The sequence below is a fragment of the Garra rufa genome, chromosome 22, assembly GCF_049309525.1.
Source record: "Garra rufa chromosome 22, GarRuf1.0, whole genome shotgun sequence".
NCBI classification, from domain to species: Eukaryota; Metazoa; Chordata; class Actinopteri; order Cypriniformes; family Cyprinidae; genus Garra; species Garra rufa.
The window spans coordinates 623,689-646,356 of NC_133382.1; the positions used below are offsets into that span (position 1 = coordinate 623,689).

Below are 22,668 nucleotides of genomic sequence, written 5' to 3' on the forward strand. Positions count from 1 at the left end.
CATTTTTCTTCATAAATTGTTATAGTTTTTAACATATCGTATATTGGTTCTATACACACATGCAAACAGTATATATGTCACATTTTTTACCTATATTCTCACTTTTCTTTATACATTATATTGCTATCAGTTCTATATATTATAACCGATAATAATAATCCATTCTGTTATCAGACACATACAAATAATCTTTATCATAGCTGTCATGAAAATGCAATATCGGCCACATTTTTGCACACCAGAAGCTCTATCATCTAGCTGACACTTTATGAATTTGCTTAATAAAATAGAACAACATTTTGACCTTTTTTTGTAAAAAGTGGTATATAAATATTGGTGACTTGACCTTAGCTAGTCACAGTTTAATAACAGCACTTGTGGTTGTGCTAAATATATCGTATTACTCAAGGGTTTAGTGTAGTTATACTGCTATCTGCCATATATGTGAGATACAGTAACGTGAACACAGTGGTATTTTTAGCAGCTCTCTGCATTAAAATCCTCACATCGTGTCCAAATCCTGCAGAACAAAACTCCGTCTCTGTTTACTCCAGCCGCCAGTCAACTGATCTAGAGATATGTCTTAATTAGTGCAGAGAAGCAGAACAATGGCTGTTTTATTTGGGTTTGGATCTCTGCAACACTCATGCGTGGTGCTCTGTGGTTGCGTAAGCTCCTCTCCAGAGCCGCCGCTGGACGCAGACCAGCTCCTGATTACAAGCAGCCCGCATCCCAGACCTCCTCCCTGCAGGAGTCTTCAGCATCATTAGCCGCGTCTCTAGAGTCTCCTGCGTCCTTCACTCAACACGCTCAAACACTGAGGAGATGACAGAATGTAACCCGCGTGCCCAAACCACAGGCCTGTTTCCCAATAAGCAGCGCAGCTGTGGAGTGTCTGCAGAAGAAGTGTCGTTTATGTGCGCATGAGCTGCTTCGTCCACAGAGAGCGCTTGTCATGTTAATTATGTGCGGAATGACTGTTCCTGTGCGTGTGACTGAAGTGAAGTTGCTGTGAGCGTCAACCGCTCTTAACCTTCATTAAACATAAGCTCTCTGTCATTAAAGAATATTAGACCGATAAATAAAGCGCAGTCTGATGTCAGTACTGTTACTCTCCATTAGCCTCTGCTGCCTTCAAAACATTCGCTTCTCAATATCGAGTGTTTAAATAAATTTAAGTAGCTTTTCTTTTATGCCAAAAATCATTAGGATATTAAGTAAAGGTCATGTTCCAAGAAAGATATTTTGTAAACTTACTGTAAAACTGAATTTTTGATTAGTAATATGCTGAGAACTTCATTTGGACAACTTTAAAGGCGATTTTCTCCGTATTTAGATTTTTATTGCACCCTCAGATTCCAGATTTTAAATAGTTGTATCTCAACCAAATATTTCCCTATCCTAACAACCTACACATCAATCGAAAGCTTCTTTATTCATACTTATGATGTATAAATAAAAAAATCTAAAAGTTGACCTGTATGACTGGTTTTGTGGTCCAGGGTCACATATGATTAAACCATTTATAATGTATATTGGATATCAGTTATACACACACACAAACAGTATATATGTCAAATGTTTACCTATGTTCTCATTTTTCTTCATAAAATCTTAACATTTATAATATATCAGATATCGGTTCTATATGCACACACACACAAACAGTATATATGTCAAGGTTTTACCAGTACTCCCACTTTCCTTCATACATTGTTAATGTTTACAATATATCGGATATCGGTTCTTTACACACACAAACACATAACCAGTATATATGTCAAATTTTTACCGATATTCTCATTTTTCTTCATAAATTGTTAATGTTTATAAACCATACATCAATCGAAAGCTTACTTATTCATACATATGATGTATAAATTTAAAAAAAAAATCTAAAAGTTGACCTGTATGACTGGTTTTGTGGCCCAGGGTCACATATGATTAAACCGAAACCATTGGTTTTATTTTTTATTTTTTGGTTCTAAAATATGGATCAGAAATACAGAAAAAACTGCAAAATTGTGAAATATTATTGCAATGTAAAATAGCCATTTTCTATGTGAATACATTGTAAAATGTAATTTATTTCTGTGGTCAGCTACATTTTCAGCATCATTACTCCAGTTTTCAGTGTCACATGATCCTTCAGAAATAACTTTAATACGCTGATTTGCTGCTCAGGAAACATTTACTATTATTATCAATGTTGAAAACACTGCTGGCCACGTTTTTTTATTTTTCACGATTCACAGATTAATAGAAAGAATGAAGATGAATTTGAAATAGAATGTGAGCATTTAGTCAGCATTTTAGTATGATTTCTGATGAATCACGTGACACTGAAGAGAGCAATGATGCTGAAAATCCAGTTTCGATCACGGAAATAAATTCATAAATGAACAGATATTCACACAGAAAACGGTTGTTTTAAATGCTAATAATATTACAAATTTTTACTGCATTTTTGATTAAGCAACTACAGCTTTGGTGAGCAAGAGAGAGCCTTCTTTCAAAAGCATGTAAATGAAGCAGGACTTGAAAGCACATTCATAATAAATGACAAACTGTTTTTCCTTTCAGCCAAACCTACACAGTCTGGCTCGAGCTCATTCCTCTTCCTCTCTACCAGGTAAGCGTGCAGAAACCTTGCCATTGAGTATGAGTGATGTCAAAGTGAAGCAGCACTAGGCTCACACGTATACATGTGGGTTTCTCAGCAGAGTTTGGTCTGAGCGCCGGGGCGAGAGCTTCTCCTCCGGGAGCCGCTGGAGACATTACCTCATCCACACGTCCTCTCTTACGCTCACAGTCTTTCCATAATGCCCCAGGTGAGTGAGCACTTCTCTCCGCTTGATTCCTGTGAGTGGGAGCGAGCGCTGGCCGCTCTGTAAATGTCATCGGCTGCAGCCGGCGCCTTCTGCTTATAGAGAGACTCAAAGGTGCAGTCTGTGTTCGCCCGGCTCTGGGGACACACCAGTAATTGCTTTAGCTGAAGGCAGCTTGTTTGTGGGCTGAGAATGCTGTCAGAATAATGAAAGTTACGTTAGCCGTGACAGCATTTCAAACATGAACACACGTCACTTTGACAGATAAACAATAATTCAGTTACTCCACAGTTACTTAAAACAGTCAGATAAAAATAAAGAGTTTATTTGCGTTGATAGCATCTTTTCTTCCACAAAGAAGCTTTCAGTAGTCACTTTTTCTTAGAGTGAAGATTTTTTTAAATAACTCACTATCAAAAGAAATGGAAAGGATCTTCTTGGAAACATAGATGCCAATAAACAACCTTTATTGTTAAGATATTACACTGCAAAAATTATTTTCTTACTTACATTTTTTGTCTTGTTTCCAGCCAAAATATCTAAAAGTTCTTAAATCAAGAAGGATTTTTGAGTAAAACAAGTTAAAATTAAGTGCATTTTAGCTTGAAACAAGCTAAATAATCTGCCAATGAGGTAAAAGAAATAATCTTGTTTTCTGATTGGCAGATTATTTTGCTTGTTTTAAGCAACAACTCACTTAATTTTGACTTGTTTTTTTCTGAAAACAAGAAAATAATTTTTACTTGTCTAGAAAATCCTTTTTGATTTAAGAATTTTTTGATATTTTGGCTGGAAACAGGACAAAAAATCTAAGAAGAATTTTTTTTTGCAGTGTATAAATAGAGAAATGTTTTTACGTTTTAAAATGTCCCTGTGAAAATGGAGATGGAGAGAGATTTGAGAAGATGAATTATATTTAAAATATATATATTTCAAACTAAGTATAGTTAAAACCTACTAACATATTTACTGACATATCGTTTGAGACTTACTAAAATAAAAATTGTAATTAAACTGTATTTGAAATACTACTTGAGCATAATGCACATTTCTTAATTTTAAGCCGAAAATTTGTTTTAATTTCACTTTTGATGAGGATTGCATGATCTTTGAATAATATTTCAAGTGCACCTGCAATAGTTCCATTTTAGCACAATTAAAGTGCATTAAGCACAAAATTAGTTTACTAAACTTTAAGTATATCAGTTTAGTATACCAAAAGTACATAAGAATCTAAATTTATTTTTAGTATACTTAGGATGAAGTAAATGTATCTTAAGTACATTTTAGTATATTTATTTTTCACTAGGGAACTCATTTGATATTATTTAATAAATCACGTGACAGCCCATTGGTTATCGACGGAAGCTTATTTTTGCTATGCAGTAAACAACAAAAAAGATAATTGTTGCTTTATTCGAGTTTATATGTCATAATTCTGACTTTTTTGCACAATTCGGAAAAAAACAAGATGTAAACTTAAGTTTCTGTGAGGAAACGTATGAATGGTGATATTAAATCCCAATTGTAAGTTCAGAATTTTGCCAGCTTGTTTGTGGAAAACTCAAAATAAAAAAGATATTAAATATGGCTTTTGACTTAGAATTTTGACTTGTTTTCCTCACTTTTGCAAGTTTATATCTCGCAATTCTGTCCATTCTGACTAGGTTGCAAATACCTTTTTCTTTTTTTATTCTGTGGCAGAAACAAGCTTCTATAATTATCTTTTTCATATTTTGAAAGCAAAAAAAAAAAAAAAGCCAAAATTGTACCACTTAGTAAGAATAGACAAAGACTAAACAAACTCTTGCTGTGAAATCAGCGTTACGTAACGAAAAGCTAAATGTTACACTATTGGACTGAACAATGACATGCAGTGCTTTCACATTTTGACTTTTTAAATTAAATCAGAATGTTGTTGTGATCAAATTAGCATATTGAACTTTTTGAGGATCATACTGGAGTTTTACCAAAGTTAGGGCCTGTTCACATTTAGAATGATAACTATAACCTCAAGTCACCTTTATTTATACAGCGCTTTTAACAATACGGATTGTATCAAAGCAGCTTTACAGTATTAAATAGGAAAAAGCATCAATAGTGCAAAAGGACAATAGTAAACACTCCATTGTCAGTGTTTAAAACTATATTAGCAGTGGATAATATCATTCTGTTTATCATAAGGTCAATGCAGTTTTGTCATCTGTCTCTTTAAATGCTCGAGCTCTTTAAAATCAGAGAGATTCTAATGGGCTGTCAATGTTTTTGTTGTTCATTAGGCTGAAAAAAATTGTTCTGGAAATGATTCTTTGTTGTTGTTGTTATAGTTGTGGTATGATTTATTCTCAAAGAACTCGAACGATTTTCAAACTCGTCATTTTTATTACTGGACATGGTAATATTGGCTATATCAAGACAAAATCTAAATATAGAATTGGAATTATGTTTACTTTCATGTTAACATGTTTCTAACCTAATTAACATGTGGTTAACATGCTTGTATCATGATTAGCATGTTTTTAACATGTTTCTAGTTTCTAGAAATATAGCACATAGAAGGGCAGTTTGATTGAGTCTCAAGGGATTGTGGGAGTTTGAACAGTCTTGGCTCATTTGAACATTCCCTCAATGTAAGTCTATGGGATTTTTCCCAGTTTTAGGAAAACCGTAAGTCGGATCAGTTAGAAAAGATGCAGCAGCTGGAGTCAGATCAGTCTGAAGATCTGGCCTGAGTTTGGAGTTTGTAGAGTTAAAGCTCGAGGAGGAAGAATAACTGTAAGTTTAAATAGCTTTCAGTACTTTCAGACTTTCTCAATCACTTCTAGATTCTGTGAAAAAAGACAGAGTGTAAAGTTAAGAACCCAGTGGATCAGAGTAAGAAATAAAGGCTTGTGTAGCTCATCTTGAGTTGTTGTGTTCTCCTCGATGGAGGATCAGGGGTAAATTAAAGCTCCTGCCAGACCCCCAGCGTTGTCTCTCTCCGCTGCTCTTCTGTCTCATCTACAGAACATTTTGTTCTGCTGCCTTCTGGCTCCATGCCTCCGTCATACATCTCTCGCTCACTTAGTGGAAAAGAATCCTCAGATAGACCCGAGAGCCACTGTTCTGATGTCTGCGGTAGTTATGTTCAGCCTCCGCTACAATGCAGCTTTAGGAGCCAGTGCTGCGCAGCTGGGTTTTATTTTCCTTAATGTCAGGCTCTCTGGCTTCACCCACGCTCAGATTCAGAGCCGATCGTTGGTTGACGTAATGGACCGTCAGATACGGTGTTGGACAACACTCTGTGCATCACTATGGAGATCTAACCGTGTGAAAGCGCTATTGTACAGGCATTGACAGACGCACAATGAGAGCCGATGGGTCGAGCCGCAGGTGTGTGAGATAGAGCTAAAGCAGAGACGGGAGGAACCTGTTACGCTCATTTATCAGAGCCTGTGTTCACACGCGTGTCGCAATCATTGTGAATGTGAGTGTGAGCTGCAACAGTAGGTTTTGTTGACTTTTCATCCAAACTAGGTCAGATCTTAACAGCATTCATCAACAGTTCATCAGTTAGTAGGCATCCCTAATACTAAACCACATATGTGACCCTGAACCACAAAACCAGTCATAAGAGTCGATTTTCTGAAATTGAGATTCAATCTGAGTGTGCAAGTCTAAATATTGAGAAAATCACCTTTAATGTTGTCCAAATGAAGTTCTTAGCAAATGCATATCACTAATCAAACATTAGGTTTACACATATACCTGTGCTACTTAAGACTTTTAAGGTTTTGTGCTCCAGCGTCACATTTTTGTGCTGCAGAAATAATGCAATGAATGGACAATGTTAAAGCTATTTAGACTAAATAAATTTGAAATGAAAAACTAAAAAAGATCAAATCATTCACTTTAAATTCTACTAGTGCCTTTATCAAAACATTATATTGTACAGCATGAAAAATATCTAAGTAATTTAGAAAATGTTAATTTAGGTGATTTAACACAATGGTGTTAAATAATAACAAGTGTTTAAAAAATTGACTTTTAATTGTAAAAATTAGGAAAAGGAGGATTAATAATTAAATATATATATATATCAGTTTAAAACAAATGTAGCACCAATATATTTTACATTTGCATGTATTCATTTAGCAAACACAATATATTTAAAATGTAAAATGTTACATTTCTTACTTCAAATTTTATATTTGCAATTGTAACTTTTTTGTAATTCAAAAAGCAAACAAACAAACCAACAAAAACCTAATGATAAGCCACACAGCAGTGCTATTTTTGTATCAGTGAGATACTGTTATAGTTTTTCATTATTTTAGTTTTATTTTTTTTTATAGTTTAACATTAACATTTAAAATGTTGACCCTGGACCAGAAAGTCTTAAGTAGCACAGATATATTTGTAGCAATATCTAACAATACATCAAATGGGTCACAATCATTAGGATATTAAGCAAAGATCATGTTCCATGAAGATATTTGTTACATTTCCTACCGTAAAGATATCAAAACTTAATTGTTGAGTAATATGCATGGCTAAGAACTTCATTTGGACAACTTTAAAGGCGATTTTCTCAATATTTAGATTTTTTTTTTATTAAATAGTTGTATCTCAACCAAATATTGTCCCATCCTAACAAACCATACATCAACAGGCAGCAGATGATGTGTAAATCTCAATTTAAAAAAAAATGAACCTTTATGACTGGTTTTGTGATTTCTGATGTTGTTGTGTTTTTGTCTATTTTTGTTAGTTAATAGTTAGCTTTTTGTTTTTGTTTGTTAAATTGTATAACTTGTATGAATTTATATGTCCGTTTTAATTTGAGTTGATGATGTTATTTTTGTTCGTATAATATCTCCACCACACAGCAGCAACAGCAGCTTGATTTTCAAAATCTCACTCTAATCCAGTCTAATGTCTCCTGTTCTTCATCATTTCCCAGGTTCTCCTCGTCCTCATCACATCCCGCCAGCGTCAGTCTATCCTCCTGATCCCAGGATGCCTCATTCCAAACTACCTCAGGTGCAGCAGTACGTCCCCTCATACGTGAACACGGGCACACACTTCCCCTTCCCGTACCCGCCTCACCCGTCCTCCCCCAAACCCGCCCACACACCCCTGTCCCGCATCCACAGCCACCCCACCTACTCCCACTCCACCCCTTCATCTGTTCCGGGCTCCCCGAGTCCCCTCAGCTCGGACGTCTCCAGTCCCGGTTCGGACATGAACCTGCTGTCCCCCGCTCCGGCCATGTGGCCTCCTCACACACAGCCGCTGTTCTCTCTGGCCAATGTTCTGTCTATGGCCATGAGCATGGCTCAGTCCTTCATGCCCGCGCCCACTCTGGTTCAGGCCATGCCGGGGTACCAGACCGCTTATCCTCCCATGTACGCGCCTCAGTATCCCGCACCTGTCCCGCCGGAGGCGGCGTATAACCCCGGGATGGCCGAGTATTACCAGAGCGTGGATTCCCAGTTTCGGGAGACGCTCATGTCTCCTCCTTCCAGAGCGACTCCAACATCTGCTTCCAGCAGCAGCGTCTCCTCATCCGGCCAACACACGCCATCTGCGCTTTCTCAAGAGGGAATGCTGTCCTCCAAGGAATATCCTCACGGATACAGACCGGCTTTCCCCAGACACCTACTAGAGCAGCGGAGCAGCCCCGGCTCTTCATCGGGACAGTCGTCTTCCTCACGAGCGAGTCCTGATATCAGAGTAAGCTTCACTTTGTGCCCATCGTTGGTTTTAATTTTAGGGCTGCGTGATTCTTGGAAATAAAACCAATTAGGGATGCACCGAATGTTTGGCAACGAAAATTATTTGGTCAAAAATAGCAAAAAAAGCAAAAACTAGGACTGAGCTCTTCGTGTGGGTTTACCACTAAATAAAAGACAACATTCAGAAATGTTAGTATTGTCATTTTACTGTGGTTCTGTGTAATAAAATAAAAAAGTTAGAGAAAAATAATGCTAACAATCATTCAACAGCTCTATTAATACATTTATTCTAATATTCTCCTTTGCTCAGCAAGGCTGCATTTATTTGTGCATTAAAACACATGCCTGATTCAAGAAGGGGCTCTTAAAAATGGCCAAAGAATATCATTTTGTTATTTAACTTATTAATTTTAATTTAAATTGTGGTTTGTTGGTAGGCTATAATGTCTACTAGAATGTTACAAATGTTTAGTGTAAAAATAAATATTTTTAAATTGTTGTTTTGTAATTGATTTTTGTCTTTGAAAAGCAAGACGAAACTCTAAAAAGCAAATATTGGCTATTTAATTTATGCAATGATGAAAAAAAAAAAGAGAAAAACACGAAAAAATGTGTCCGGTAATCCGCCTTCGGCTTTCGACCCAGTGTTTATTTTTAGTCAGCTTCGGCCAAGACTTTTCATTTCGGTGCATCCCTAAAACCAATGTAAATTGGCAAAGAGTGAATTGGTTAAACAGATATAGGTGTGTTTCTAAGTGAAGCGCAACACTGTGTTCTTTTGCACGTGAGCAGCTCGTGATCTAGTTTTCAGCTGTTCGGAGGGGTTTGGTTTGGTTTGCAATAAATGCTTCTCCAGACTCCGCAACTCTGCATCTGTTCTGCGTTTGGGTCAATTTAATGTGCATTTGGGAACGCTGCATGTGTCAATCATCTCCTAAACATGTAATGAGCAGAGCTTCTAAACCAGCTTTTGTCAACAAGAGAGAAGCTACAAGTGCTCCCTGTGGTTTTCTGCCTAAAATAAAAGATTGATGGTTTACAATTTGAAATTGAAGATTTATTAAGAATTATTCTGAATGAAATGAATTGTTATAATTATTGCATGGTCATATTTATATATTCGGTTACTTTATATACTTTTTCTGGCCACATCGTGCAGCCCTATAAACAAGCTGAGCAAACTTTGATTTTTTTTCTTCACATTTTAAATCACGTCGGAAAAATCGCAATTAAATATTTACCTCCAAATCATGCAGCCTTATTTCCTTCCCAAAAACAGTCTGAGCAATCACTGCTACCAAAGTAACTTTAAAGTTTCAAGGATAGGCATGTTGTATGGCGTGAAAAAAAATAAGCAATCCACATTTCAGGAAAATGCATATTATATTTTGAATGGCAATACTTTGTAAAAGTATAAAAAATTAGTAAAACAATAATAATATTTATATTAAATATTAATAAACATGACCCAAGACCACAAAAAAGTCTAAATATTGAGAAAATTGCCTTTAAAGTTACGTTTTGATATATTTACGGTAGGAAATTTACAAAATATCTTCATGGAACACAATCTTTACTTAATATCCTAATGATTTTGGCATAAAAGAAAAAATATGATGTATTTTTGGCTTTTGCTACAAATATAAGACTGGTTTTGTGCTCCAGGGTCATGAATAATAAGCATTTATCTTTTTTCTTTGTTTTTTCTTAAACAATGCATTTATGATATTTAATTTAAATTTAATTGAAATGTTATTTTTTATTTAATCATAAAAAATAATTAAATATTTTTAATATCCTAGTTTCCTAAAATATTTATTTATAAATAATCACTTTATATTTTATAAAGTTATTACTCCATCATTTCCAGCAAACTGTGATATATGTGACCCTGGAGCACAAAACCAGGCTTAAGTAGCACGGGTATATTAGTATCAGTAGCCAAAAATACATTGCTTTTTTTTTTTTTTTTAGGATATTAAGATCATGTTCCATGAAGATATTTAGTAAATTACCTACAGTAAATATATCAAAACTCAGTTTTGATTAGTAATATGCATTGCTAAGAACATTTAAACAACTATAAGGTGATTTTCTCAATATTTCGATTTTTTTGCACCCTCAGATTTTAGATTGTCAAATAGTTGTATCTCAGCCAAATATTGTCCTATCCTAACAAACCATACACCAATAGAAAGCAGATGGTGTGTCATCTTTTGTGGACCAGGGTCACATATAATGCATTTTTTATTAAATATAGAATCACAAAAGTGTGTGTACATGATAAATGATTCCCAGCCGTCATGGAACCAGTGATGCGCCCAGACCTAAATCATGATATGATACTGGTGACATGGAATAAATGTTTAGCCTTGCAGTGTTCTGTGTTTGTTTCCATTGCATTGGCAGTTGTTCTGAATGTGTTTTATGTGCCTGAATGTCAACGGCTGACACTGAATGTGCTCATCCTCGGTTATGAAAACCAGATGTGGAAGTATGGTTGAATTAAACGCTCTTGTGTTCTCTCTAAGCTGTCGTCATCCAGTCCTCGATCATCGTCCCCCCTGGCCGCGCTAGAGACTACCAGAGCGTCACGGTGCCAAGAAAACTCCTCAGCATCTGGTAAGATATTGACCCCAAAACACAGAGACACATTTACACGCGCTTATGCAACCTACACTTACGCACTACCTGCCTCTCGTCTTACATAATCTGCTTTTATAATGGAGCGCCACTAAAGCTTTGCGGACACCTATTAAACATTCTGTGGAGGTCTTGCACAACCAAACACTTCTTGTTCCATGCTACACAGATTTTATGTGTCCCTGAAAGCGGAGCAATGCTGGCTGTGTTCAGAGTGGAATAGTAAAAGATGTATAGCGTATAACTAGGGATGTGAGGAGATCTCGCCAGATCCAGTGTGTCTCGCAGTGTTTACATTAGAGCTGCTCAATTAATCGTTAAAATATGGAAATCTGCATGTAAACACCCATTCAATCTTATTCCTGAATGACATCGGTTCACATGGCGCTGCTCACGCTCCACTGACGCTTACATGTGAAACAGTCTTTTCAAGCACATTATGATATTATTTCTGTGTTAGATACATTTAAATAACAGAAGTACTGGGATAAAAGTTTATAGTTCAGTATAAACACTTATTGTCTTCAGTAGCGATCAAAACTAAAGTATCTTAACACTTGTAATATATTGTAACGCTTATTCTCTTCTGCCAGGAGCTGGCAAACCGCACATTTAAAAAAGTATTTATCATTGAATCATTCATTCAGGAGATTCCAGTAGTGAAAATAAGTCTTTATTAATTGAGACACTGACTCCATCATTTTTTAAAAATTTGGTTTGAATTTATTTTTAAAAGATGTTTAAATTACGTTATTTTGTTTAGATTTCTAGTCTTTTTTTCTTCAGAATCATGAGAGAATCGTGGTCTCCAATTTACTTTAAAAAACTGCTTTTCAATTTATCCAGAATCATGCAGCTTTAGTTTACACATTTATTACAGCATATAATTCATTAAAATAGAAGTTTAATTTAATAAAATACAATTTTATATTAAAATGCACATGCATTTTGTGTTTTTTAATTGAATAAAATACTATTTTTCTCTACACTGCAAAAATTAAGATGCATTTACTAGATGACATAAGATTTTTAGTCTTGTTTCCAGAGGGAAAAACTAAACTAAGTGCATTTTGCTTAAAACTAGTCAAATGATCTGCCAGTGGGGTTAGTAAAATACTCTTGTAATGAATGAATATTTTACTTACCCCACTGGCAGATATTTTTTCTTGTTTCGTGCATTTCGTCAAGTGCATTTTGCATAAAACAAGACTAAATATCTTACATCATTTTGCTTATCTAGTAAATGCATCTTAATTTCAGAAATTGCAGATATTTTGACTAGAAACAAAACTACTATGTGAGATAAGCCATTTTTTTCAGTGTATATATTTGTCTCACCCCTAGTGTACACTAAATACTGCCTGCTGTCTGTGTACAAACACATTCAAGAGTATTATGATGCTTGATGTCAATTGTTTCATTTTCAGATTTACATGAATGTTCACTCTTCACCTTTTCTGTGTCTCAGAGCCAAAGTCTACAGTAACTGTGGGCCGTTTTCAAGTTTCCCCCAGTAAAGAGATTCCTGAAAACACACCTGCTCAAACTCCACCTGCCATCCCTCCGGATAATCACATCAAAACACTGGATCAGAATCCAGCGGAAAACCGACAAAACCTCTCGGTTCTTCCTTCCCGTGAGGATTTATTGAGTTCTGCTGATCGGCCCGAGACACAGAACGATCAGGAAGAAGACCGACAGGGACAGATCGATGAGCAGGATGTTGATGATGATGATGATGAAGAAGAAGAGACCCCCGTGGAAAAAAAGTACCGGAGGAAGAAGGGACGCAGAGCGGATTGCGGGCCGACTCTCATGGGGACATCGGTGGACAGTGGGTTTTCTGTGGACGTGGAGGGAAGGGTGCGGGAAGGAAACACAAGCAGCCCTCCGTTCGCCACTCCGCTGCATAACCTCTGGATGACCTACACACGCAGCTCCTCCTACCTGAGCAGCGACGAATCAGAGAGCGAGGATGAGGAGATGTGGGGGGAGCTACAGGAGCTGAGAGAGAAGTAAGACACCTCCAGAGCTCTTCTGCACTCCATTAGCATCAGTAGTTCAATAAACAAACCTTAAGATCTATAGAACATTAAACTCCACACTAAACTCTCACTCAGAAAAAAAAGGTCCAAAGACTAGGAGCTAAGGGTCCCCTTTTAAAAAATACTAATGTGAACCATTTAGGTATTACAATACACTATTGGTACTAATGTGTACACTGTAAAAAACAATTTGTTGAGTCAACTTAAAATAATTAGTTGCCTTATAATTTTAAGTTCAGTCAACACAAATAAGTTTAGTCAACTTGAAATGTTAAGTTGTACTAAGTGACAACTTAAATATTTGAGTTGATTCAACTTAAAATTTTTAGGCAGAACTGTAAAAAAGTTATTGAGTAAACTTAAAATAATTAGTTGCCTTATAATTTAAGTTCAGTCAACTCAAATGAGTTTAGTCAACTTAAAATGTTAAGTCGTACTTAGACATTCGAGTTGACTTAACAAACAATTAGGTTTGTTAAACTTGAAAGTGGTATTTGTTACCCGGCTGCCTTAGATATTTGAGTTCAATTAAAAAAAAGAAGTTGTCTCTTAGTAAAACTTAACATTTCAAGTTGACTAAACTTTTTTTTAGCTGTCTAAACTTACAATTTTAAGGCAGCTTGGTAACAAATTAATTTAACTTGACTCAACAAATTGTTTTTTTAAAGTGTACCTTTAGGGTGGTAACATGCAGCTTTAGTGCTTAATAAGGTATGGAAGTATATTATTTGACAACTTTTGTACTTGTTTTCTGAGAGTGTGAGAAAAAGATGGTTCTTTTTGAAACTTTTCATTAAAAGATTCCTCAAGGAACCAAAAATGGTTGTTCCACAATCTTGAAAATAAAGGTCTTTGTTGGCATTGATGGTTGCATGAAGGACCTTGAATCTTTCCATTGCACTATTTTTTTTTAATTAAAAGTAAGATTTTTTATTTGTTTAGTAAGTATTTTAATGCATTAATTATGTGTTTTATTGCACCTTATAATGCATTTTATGATCTCAAGGAATCTAGAAATATAATACATTTTGATTACAGTTATTTATAAAAAGATATAATGCTTTGCAACATCATTTATGAAGACCTTTATAATGCTTGATGTTGCCAATGGTTCTTTTAAAGACCTGTTCAGTTAAAGGTTATTTGATGAACATCGCTCTAGAAGCTGTATTTTTAAGAGTGTGAAAAGTGTTAAACTCTTAAAAGTTTTAAGAGTGCGAGTAAGAAAGTGCACTGTATTTTATTGTATTTCTCACCAAATCAGGGTTGCCAAGTCTGTGGTTTTCCTGCAGGCACCTGCTGAGGGTTAATGGTTTGACCGTCATTTTGCATATAAAAGATGGTTGCATATAAAACCATCATTTTATATGTAACCAGTGATAAAGTTTTTTCGAGGGAGAAGCACCTTTATGAAAACAACTGTGTTTATGATTACAACTATATAGCTGAAATTAAGTATAATGCATAGGAAAACTCCATGGACCACAAAACCAATCATAAGGGTAAAATTGAGATTTATACATCATCTGAAAGCTGAATAAATAAGTTGTATAAAATGCATGGTTTGTTGGGATAGGACAATATTTGGCTGAGAAACAATTATTTGAAAATCTGGAATCTGAGGGTGCAGTATTGAGAAAATAGCCTTTAAAGTTGTCCAAAAGATGTTCTTAGCAATGCATATTACTAATCAAACATTTAATTTTGATGTATTTAGGGTATTTGGGAAATTCAAAAATATCTTCATGGAACATGATCTTAATATCCTAAGGATTTTTGGCATAATAAAAATGATAGCTGTGCTACTTAAGACTGGTTTTGTGTGTAGTTTTGGTCTATTTGTGATTTGTCATGGGTGTAGTTTAGTTTGTCAGATCTGGCAACCCTGCTCAACTCTGTTTGTTTGTTGTGTCTCTGTCAGGCATCTGTGTGAGGTTCAGTCTCTGCAGGCGCTGCAGAAGCAGGAGATCGAGGAGCTGTACTCCAGAATGGGGAAGGTTCCTCCTCCCTGTATCGTGTCTCCAGCCGCAATGCTCTCCAGTCGCCAGCGCCGGCTGTCTAAAGGAGGAAACTTCCCGTCGTCTCGCAGAAACAGCCTGCAGAGAGTCGACATTCTGCCTTTAACAGGTTAAACTGAGTTTTATGTTTCCAGATTTATGAACCATAATCAGCATATCTAGTGGACTTCCTAGCTGTCTGCCACCTACACAGGCAGCTTTTAGCCTTTTATTAGCAGTCAGTTTAATCACATCGCCTACCTTTTGGAGCAGCTTTTATGCCTATGATCCTTCAGATGTCGCCTTTATGTTCAGCACATTAACCCACTTCAGTACAGAGCCATAGACGTGGTTTCAGATGAGGCTGAATACACAATTTAATCATTAAATGCTGTGCTGTGATTGGTCCACAGGGATCATGAGGAAAAACTCCCTGAGCGGCGACAGTAGCAGCAGTTCCCAGGACAGTTCACGGCCCACGAAAGGAGTGACTTTCGCTGCTGATTTCACCAGAATGGTACGATTCTTCTGCTTTTACTAGGCATTACATTCAGCACCAGGTTTAACAGTGTTTTTGCTGTTGAAGCTTAAATCTGAGATATTAAATCAGACCTGTCTAAAAGGATCACTACAGTTCCAGAATAAAAAATTCCTGATAATTTACTCACTCGCACGTCATCCAAGATGTTCATGTCTTTCTTTCTTTAGTCGCAAAGAAATTACGTTTTTTTTAGGAAAACATTTCGGGATTTTTCTCCATATAGTGGATTTCAATGGTGCTCAACGGATTGAAGGTTAAAAAAGCAGCTTCAAAGATCTCTAAACGATCTCAGACGAAGAAGAAGGGTCTTATCTAGCGAAACGATTGCTTATTTTCTAAAAAAAGTACAATTTATCTACTTTTTAATCTCAAATACTTTATTTGACATAAAAAAGCCTCAAATCTCAAAGTTGACAGGTGCATGAACAAACTGTGTTAAATCAGATCAATGCATGAATCGGCTGTTGCATTCAGACGTTTCTCTCTTGTGTTTCCCCATCAGTAAGAATCCAGAGGCTGGTTGTTTGGGACTGTGTTCATCATCAGACTACCTCATCTGTTCATGACTGCTCTGACCGCACCAAAGCCTCCACAACAGACACAGACCCACAGCCTGAGCGTTGTAATATAATGTACAGTTTCCTAACAATGCGCTGCTCTCACGAGGCGTTTCTGAATTAAATCAGCTTGATTCTGTGAAGAGCCAATGGTTTGGCAGGACTCTGCTGTTTGTTTGATGATGCTGTGACGTTCTCTCCGAGTCTCTTTGCACTTTCTGAAAACCGCCTGGACCTGCTGAACATCTGAAATAACAGTCCGCAACTGGACGTCAGATGTCCTGCTGTTTCTGTTCTGCGCTGTACAAACTCCAGATCATCACCAACTCTGAAGACTTTCTTTTATAGTCCAAATGTGAATAAAAACAATGATGCACAGATTTTGGGTGGGTGGGATAAATATATTATTTTTGCATTGATTATGCCAGCTTTGAGATTTTCATCTGTCGAGGTGCAAACCTTAAAGTCTATGTATGTACATTTAAATATATATATATATTATTGTCTTTTATCAGTCTGACTCCATATGGAAATGTTAAAGGAATAGATCACCCAACAATGTGCTGAAAATGTGCTCATCCATGATTAGGATGAGGTTGTTTCTTCATCAGATTTGTAGAAATGTCTCACTCCATCACTGTCTCACCAATGAATCCTCTGGAGTGAATGGGTGCCGTCAGAATAAGACAATAATCCACACCACTCCAGTCCATCAGTTAACATCTTGAGACGAAAAAGATGAAACAAATGTATCAAGATGTTTCTATCAAGTCCATAATGTATAATAACGCTTCCTCCAGAAGAGTCTGATGGCCTGAGGGTGAATGAACTATTTCTTGAATGTATTAATTGCACCAAAGGTCAAAGCGAGTATTAGCCATAAAGTTGAAGACGGACGTAAACGCACACTGCACTTTGACATGAGGCTCAAAGCCCTCTGGGACAGTATATCTGTCATTAATAAATGATAGATTGCTGATGTTTACAGAGGGCAGTCAATAAAAGTGCATTTATTATCTCCATCGCAATATAACAGAATGTTCTGCTTTTTCTCAAATATCAACATGTATGCTTTCTGTAATTTTTTTTTGTGGTGAAATCACTGTTTATTTTCTAATTAACTTATGAGACACACCAACCTGCATGACGTTAAAGAGGGATTCAGAATATGAGCGAGCAGGAATAATGTTGTATAAATGGGTTTCTTTCCTGATGTATTGCATCTTCCCATCGTTTCAAATCTTTAATATGACAACCCTAGAACTTCCATTCATGGTTTGTTATAAACTGTGAAGAATCGTATGAATGCTGTTATATGTGCAGACACAAACACAGCCGACGTGTTTTAGATTGATTTTTATTCTGATCGCTTTGATGTTCAATGCAACACTTCCATGTTGTGCCTTCTCTCTCTCTCTCTCTCTCTCTCATGATGACTATGTAGTATGCTCTAAATCAGATTTGTACATTAAAGACTATATATATATATATATATACATACATACAGATGACCGAGTTGAGAAATCATTTTGGACACTGCAGCATTATTCACACTTTTTTATTGTTCATAAAAAACAAACAAACATAAACCATCTTGAAATACAGATTATGTATCTTGAAACTCTGATTATATATTTGCACTCAAAGCAAGATGTAGCAGGTATTCATAGTATAAGAGGGACTATTATGACATTCAGCTTCCATGACTCCACTGATGTTTTTATAGTAATCATGTAGAGCTGCTCTTGGCAAACCAAGTATTTCTTCTGGTCTTGGTTAAACCTGGAGTCTCTGGTTGTTTGAATGGATGTGGCGCCATCTACTGGAGTCATGTTCCTGTCAGTGCAGACACTTCCTGAAGATAAAGTTCAGTCTGTTCAATTGGCTCCAGTCTTTGGAGTCTGTAGTTTCACAGCTTTGGCCTCTTCATCGATTTCATCCATGATTCTCTCTTGGGATACGGAGTAGAAAGTGTAGCCATCTGTGGACGACTGGTGAAGGCAAATAATGTCAACATATCTTTACAGCATGAGGAGAATTCACACTCAAACATTCTGTCATGCAAAACACAAAAGATATTTTGAAGAACGTTGCTGGTAGACAATATTTTTCCCAATACTATGGAAGTCAATGGCTACCAGCAACTGTCTTAAAAAACATCTTTGTGTTCAACAGAAGGAAGAAAGCAACTCATACAGGTTTGGAACAACTTGAGAAAGAGCACATGACATTTTTAATGTCTCTTTAATTCTGCTTTGACATATACCTGGTTATTCATATTTGGGTATTCCATGTCTCAATTTTTTTTTTTGGATTTTGCTAATATATCTTTTGAAGAAAGATAGATGTGTATAGTGATGAAAGCCAAAATATTAAATGTCATGGATGAATATTTACTGAGTAATCCACTATTTTGTAGAGGGAGGTCAAAAGGAAAATGTTCAGCTGGGATTCAGAATCAAGTTACAGGGGGGTGAAAATGATGCACTATCACAATGTTATTTGTACACAGAGATTGGTAGTTCTACTAGTAAACTCTGGCGCTTTATGTGCCAATGCTGAACATTCAAAAATGGCGAAACAGCACTTTTTCACCAAGGTTTGCATGCCTGCAGCTCGAGAAGTATTAAAGATATCTTAATGTCCTTTCAGATTTTGGGTCTCAACAAACTTTACTTTTGGCATCTTTATTTTTAACGCCCAATGAGATTCAGCTCCAGAGATACTGGAATTCGAATATGGCTCCAAGAGTAAATTGTTAAGATGTACACTTTTTCATTGGTCAAAAACTAAATGTGGGTCAGTTTGAAAAAAATATGATACCTATTTAATTTTAAAGAGGAACATCCGAAGAACAAATAATGTTAAAACTAGAGATGTTTCTCATTTCTTTCTGTCAAAACAACTGCATTGAACACACCAGTCTGAGTGACATAAATATTCTTTTTCCAAAGTTTGCGTAAATATAACTCAAGAAGGATTAACGATATCATAATGTCCCTTTAGATTTAGGGTCTCAACAAACTTTACTTTTGGCATCTTTATTTTTAACGCCCAATGAGATTCAGCTCCAGAGATATTGGAATTCAAATATGGCTCCAGGAGTAAATCGTTAAAATGTACACTTTCATTGGTCAAAAAGTAAATGTGGCTCAGTTTGAAAAAATGTGATACTACTTTTACTTTAAAAAGGAATGTCTGCAAAAATGCCTTAAGATAATCTAACATTGATTTTCTTTTTTTATTCCTGAAGAGTTGTCATTTGTTGTTCTGCGGTCTACTGTACAGACGTCAGTCTACTTTTCTCTAAGCCTGAGGTGTTTGCTGTGAAAAGGTTTTTACATTTGACAAAAATACTACTTTTTATATTAAAACCACACACGAAAGCCCTGCCCAGATTTAAAAAGTAACGCAAAAGTAACAAAACGCATTACTTTGCATAAAAAGTAACAAAGTAACTTTTTCGGGGAGTAACTCAATATTGTGACGCTATCAATTGAAAAAGACTGGTTTTTGTAGTCCAATGTCAGAAATATTCTGAAAACAAGCAAACAAAAGTATATTAATTTCTGTTATCCTCCTAATTCTGTGACAGGTGTTGATCAGTCATCATGACATCAGCACTTTAGCTGATCGTGTAATAACGCCATATATCTCAGTATAAATGCTCATATCTGCGCAGATCATCATCAGTCAGCTCCTCAGATGAATAAGTCTTACTCTAAATGTTATATTTGTGTGTGAGAGCTGGAAAGGATACAGATTCCGAGAACCACAGCTCCTATCGCGAGTCCTGTCGCCACGTTTCTTCCCCTGAGTTTGGCTGATTTCTTCTTCCACTGCGCCAGCTCCACTTGTCGGATGAACTGCAGCTGTTCTCTGGTCAGCTCTGCTTTTGCGGGGTCTATTCTCTTTGCAAACTGAGCCTCAGGTTTGGGCTCTCCTTGACTCCTCTTGTCCGCCATCTTTGAACCGCTGTTTTCGTGACGCAACGCGACCTTACTTTGCGAACCAACGCTGCGTCGCTGATGCGCAGCTCGTCCCTCTTTGGTTTGATAAGGCTTTAGTCCAAGGTCAGAGTCGAGAGATGTACAGTAGAATAATCTGATGACAGGTTACATCTAGCTTTATTTATTGTTTGTTTATTTGTACTATAGATTTCACATTTGCATCTAATATACGTGTACATAGTAAATAGTTTATTTTGAATATTGTGTCTTGCTACATTGCACTTTGTCTATTTTGTATATTTGTATATTATTATTAGTGTATTATCTGAGTGTTGTCTTGTGACTGTCATTCTGTTGCACTGAGGAGCTTCAGTCACTACAACTAATTCCTCACCTGACAATAAAGCTCATTCTCTTTCTGAAATACATTTAAATAGTTAGAAAAATGATAACTTAAATTCATGTAGCATTATTTATTTATTTATTGTATTTTGCTATAAATACATTTAAAGAGCTGTGCACATTTTAACTTAATTTCATATAGCTTTATTGATTGATTGATTTATTTCTATTTCTATTTATATAAATACATTTAAATAGTTAGAAAAATGATAACTTAAATTCATGCATCATTATTTATTTATATATTTATTGTATTTTGCTATAAATACATTTAAAAAGTTGTACAAATTACAACTAAATTTCATGTAGCTTTATTATTTATTTATTGTATTTTACCATAAATACATTTCAAAAGTTATAAAAATTATAACTTAAATTCATGTAGCATTATTTATATATTTATTGTATTTTGCTATAAATACATTTAAAAAGTTGTACAAATTACAACTACATTTCGTGTAGCTTTATTTAATTATTTTTTGTGTATTTTGCTATAAATACATTTAAAGAGCTGTACAAATTTTAACTTAATTTCATAAAGCTTTATTTATTGATTGATTTATTTATATTTCTATTTATATAAATACATTTAAAAAGTTATAAAAATGATAACTTAAATTCATGTATCATTATTTATTTATTTAATGTATTTTGCTATAAATACATTTAAATACTTATACAAATTTTAACTTAATTTCATGTAGCTTTATTTATTTACTTATTTATTTATATTGTGTATTTATATAAATACATTTCAAAATGTTATAAAAATGATAACTTAAATTCATGTAGCATTATTTATTTATTTATTGTATTTTGCTATAAATACATTTAAAGAGTTATACAAAATTATAACTAAATTTCATGTAGCTGTATTGTTTATTTAGTGTATTTTACCATAAATACATTTAAAGAGTTATACAAATTTTAATGTAATTTCATGTAACTTTATTATTTATTGGCATGGTGCATTTATATAAATACATTTAAAGAGTTATACAAATGTATAAGCTTTATAATTATTTTTGTGTATTTCACTATAGATCCTTAAAAAATGGTCAGCAAGTGTTTAATTGTTTAAAAATATTGATATAAAATAATGTAGTATGATAATTTCTTTTTAAAAAATTAAGTTAATTGAAAAATGAAAGTAGCCATTTAACTTGCATTCACACTTTTATCAATTTAATTTGATTTGTTTTGTCTTTGACCCATATATATATATATATTTAAGTCTTTACATGTAAACAATAATGTTTTGACAAAAACAATTGAGTAAAATTATTTTAATTTCATGTAGCTTTATTGTTTATTTAGTGTATTTGACTATAAATACATTTAAAGACTTGAAATAATTACAGCTAAAGTTGATGTAGCTTTATGATTTATTTACTGTATTTGACTCTAAGCAGAAATGTTTTTCATTTGAATAATGTTTAATTGATCTGGACCCATTGATCGTGATCATTATGTAGATCACTGCGGCCATCTGCTGGTCATTTCGATCAATTACATAGAAATACAATAAATTGAATAACTTCAGTTGATGGGGTGATGTTGTAGTTCTTGTATTCTAGTATGTTGTATTTGGAGGTCTATAGCCACAACTCTGAAAAAAAAATGTATTTAGAAAAAATATGCAGCACAACAGTTTTTTTTTCTTTTCTTTTTTTTTTCTTTATTATAGAACATGTAAACAACATAGTTTCAGAAAACAGGCATCAAAAACAGAGGCTCCAAAGATGGTTAAAGAACGAAAACAAAAACATAATAAAAGACTTTCACAAGACGCCAAATACAGATTCATAATATTTTAGGTATTATTTAGGTAGAGACTTCATTAAAAGAGTGAGTTCGTCAGAGAAAACCTTATATGAAGGAGGAGATTTGGACAATCTACACTTATGAATGAAAAATTTGCCATTCAAGATGATAAAATGTACAAAATTGTGAACATTTTCACAATTCATTCTCAAAATAACAAATAA

At 35.0% G+C, this 22,668-nt stretch overlaps 2 protein-coding genes across 3 annotated transcripts in view; one reads left to right on the forward strand and one right to left on the reverse strand.

Annotated features, from left to right (window-relative positions):
- wnk4a (WNK lysine deficient protein kinase 4a) overlaps positions 1-17,315 on the forward strand; it is a 74,609-nt gene extending 57,294 nt beyond the window's left edge. The window contains exons 14-21 of one of the 2 annotated variants that reach the window (XM_073828310.1): positions 2,584-2,632; positions 2,721-2,831; positions 7,771-8,543; positions 11,077-11,167; positions 12,657-13,203; positions 15,155-15,360; positions 15,644-15,747; positions 16,274-17,315. In XM_073828310.1, the coding sequence (XP_073684411.1) occupies positions 2,584-2,632; positions 2,721-2,831; positions 7,771-8,543; positions 11,077-11,167; positions 12,657-13,203; positions 15,155-15,360; positions 15,644-15,747; positions 16,274-16,276 (1,884 nt within the window). In that variant the 3' untranslated portion in view covers positions 16,277-17,315. The remainder of the gene's footprint in view (positions 1-2,583; positions 2,633-2,720; positions 2,832-7,770; positions 8,544-11,076; positions 11,168-12,656; positions 13,204-15,154; positions 15,361-15,643; positions 15,748-16,273) is intronic. The other variant, XM_073828311.1, reaches the window with a different exon arrangement.
- A 555-nt stretch (positions 17,316-17,870) lies between these two features.
- coa3a (cytochrome C oxidase assembly factor 3a) lies at positions 17,871-20,323 on the reverse strand. The gene is made up of 2 exons (XM_073828312.1): positions 20,089-20,323; positions 17,871-18,309 (listed from the first exon to the last, which is right to left on the reverse strand). The coding sequence occupies exons 1-2, from the start codon at positions 20,291-20,293 to the stop codon at positions 18,206-18,208; spliced, it is 309 nt and encodes a 102-aa protein (XP_073684413.1). The 5' UTR covers positions 20,294-20,323; the 3' UTR covers positions 17,871-18,205.
- Between the last annotated feature and the right edge of the window lie 2,345 nt (positions 20,324-22,668).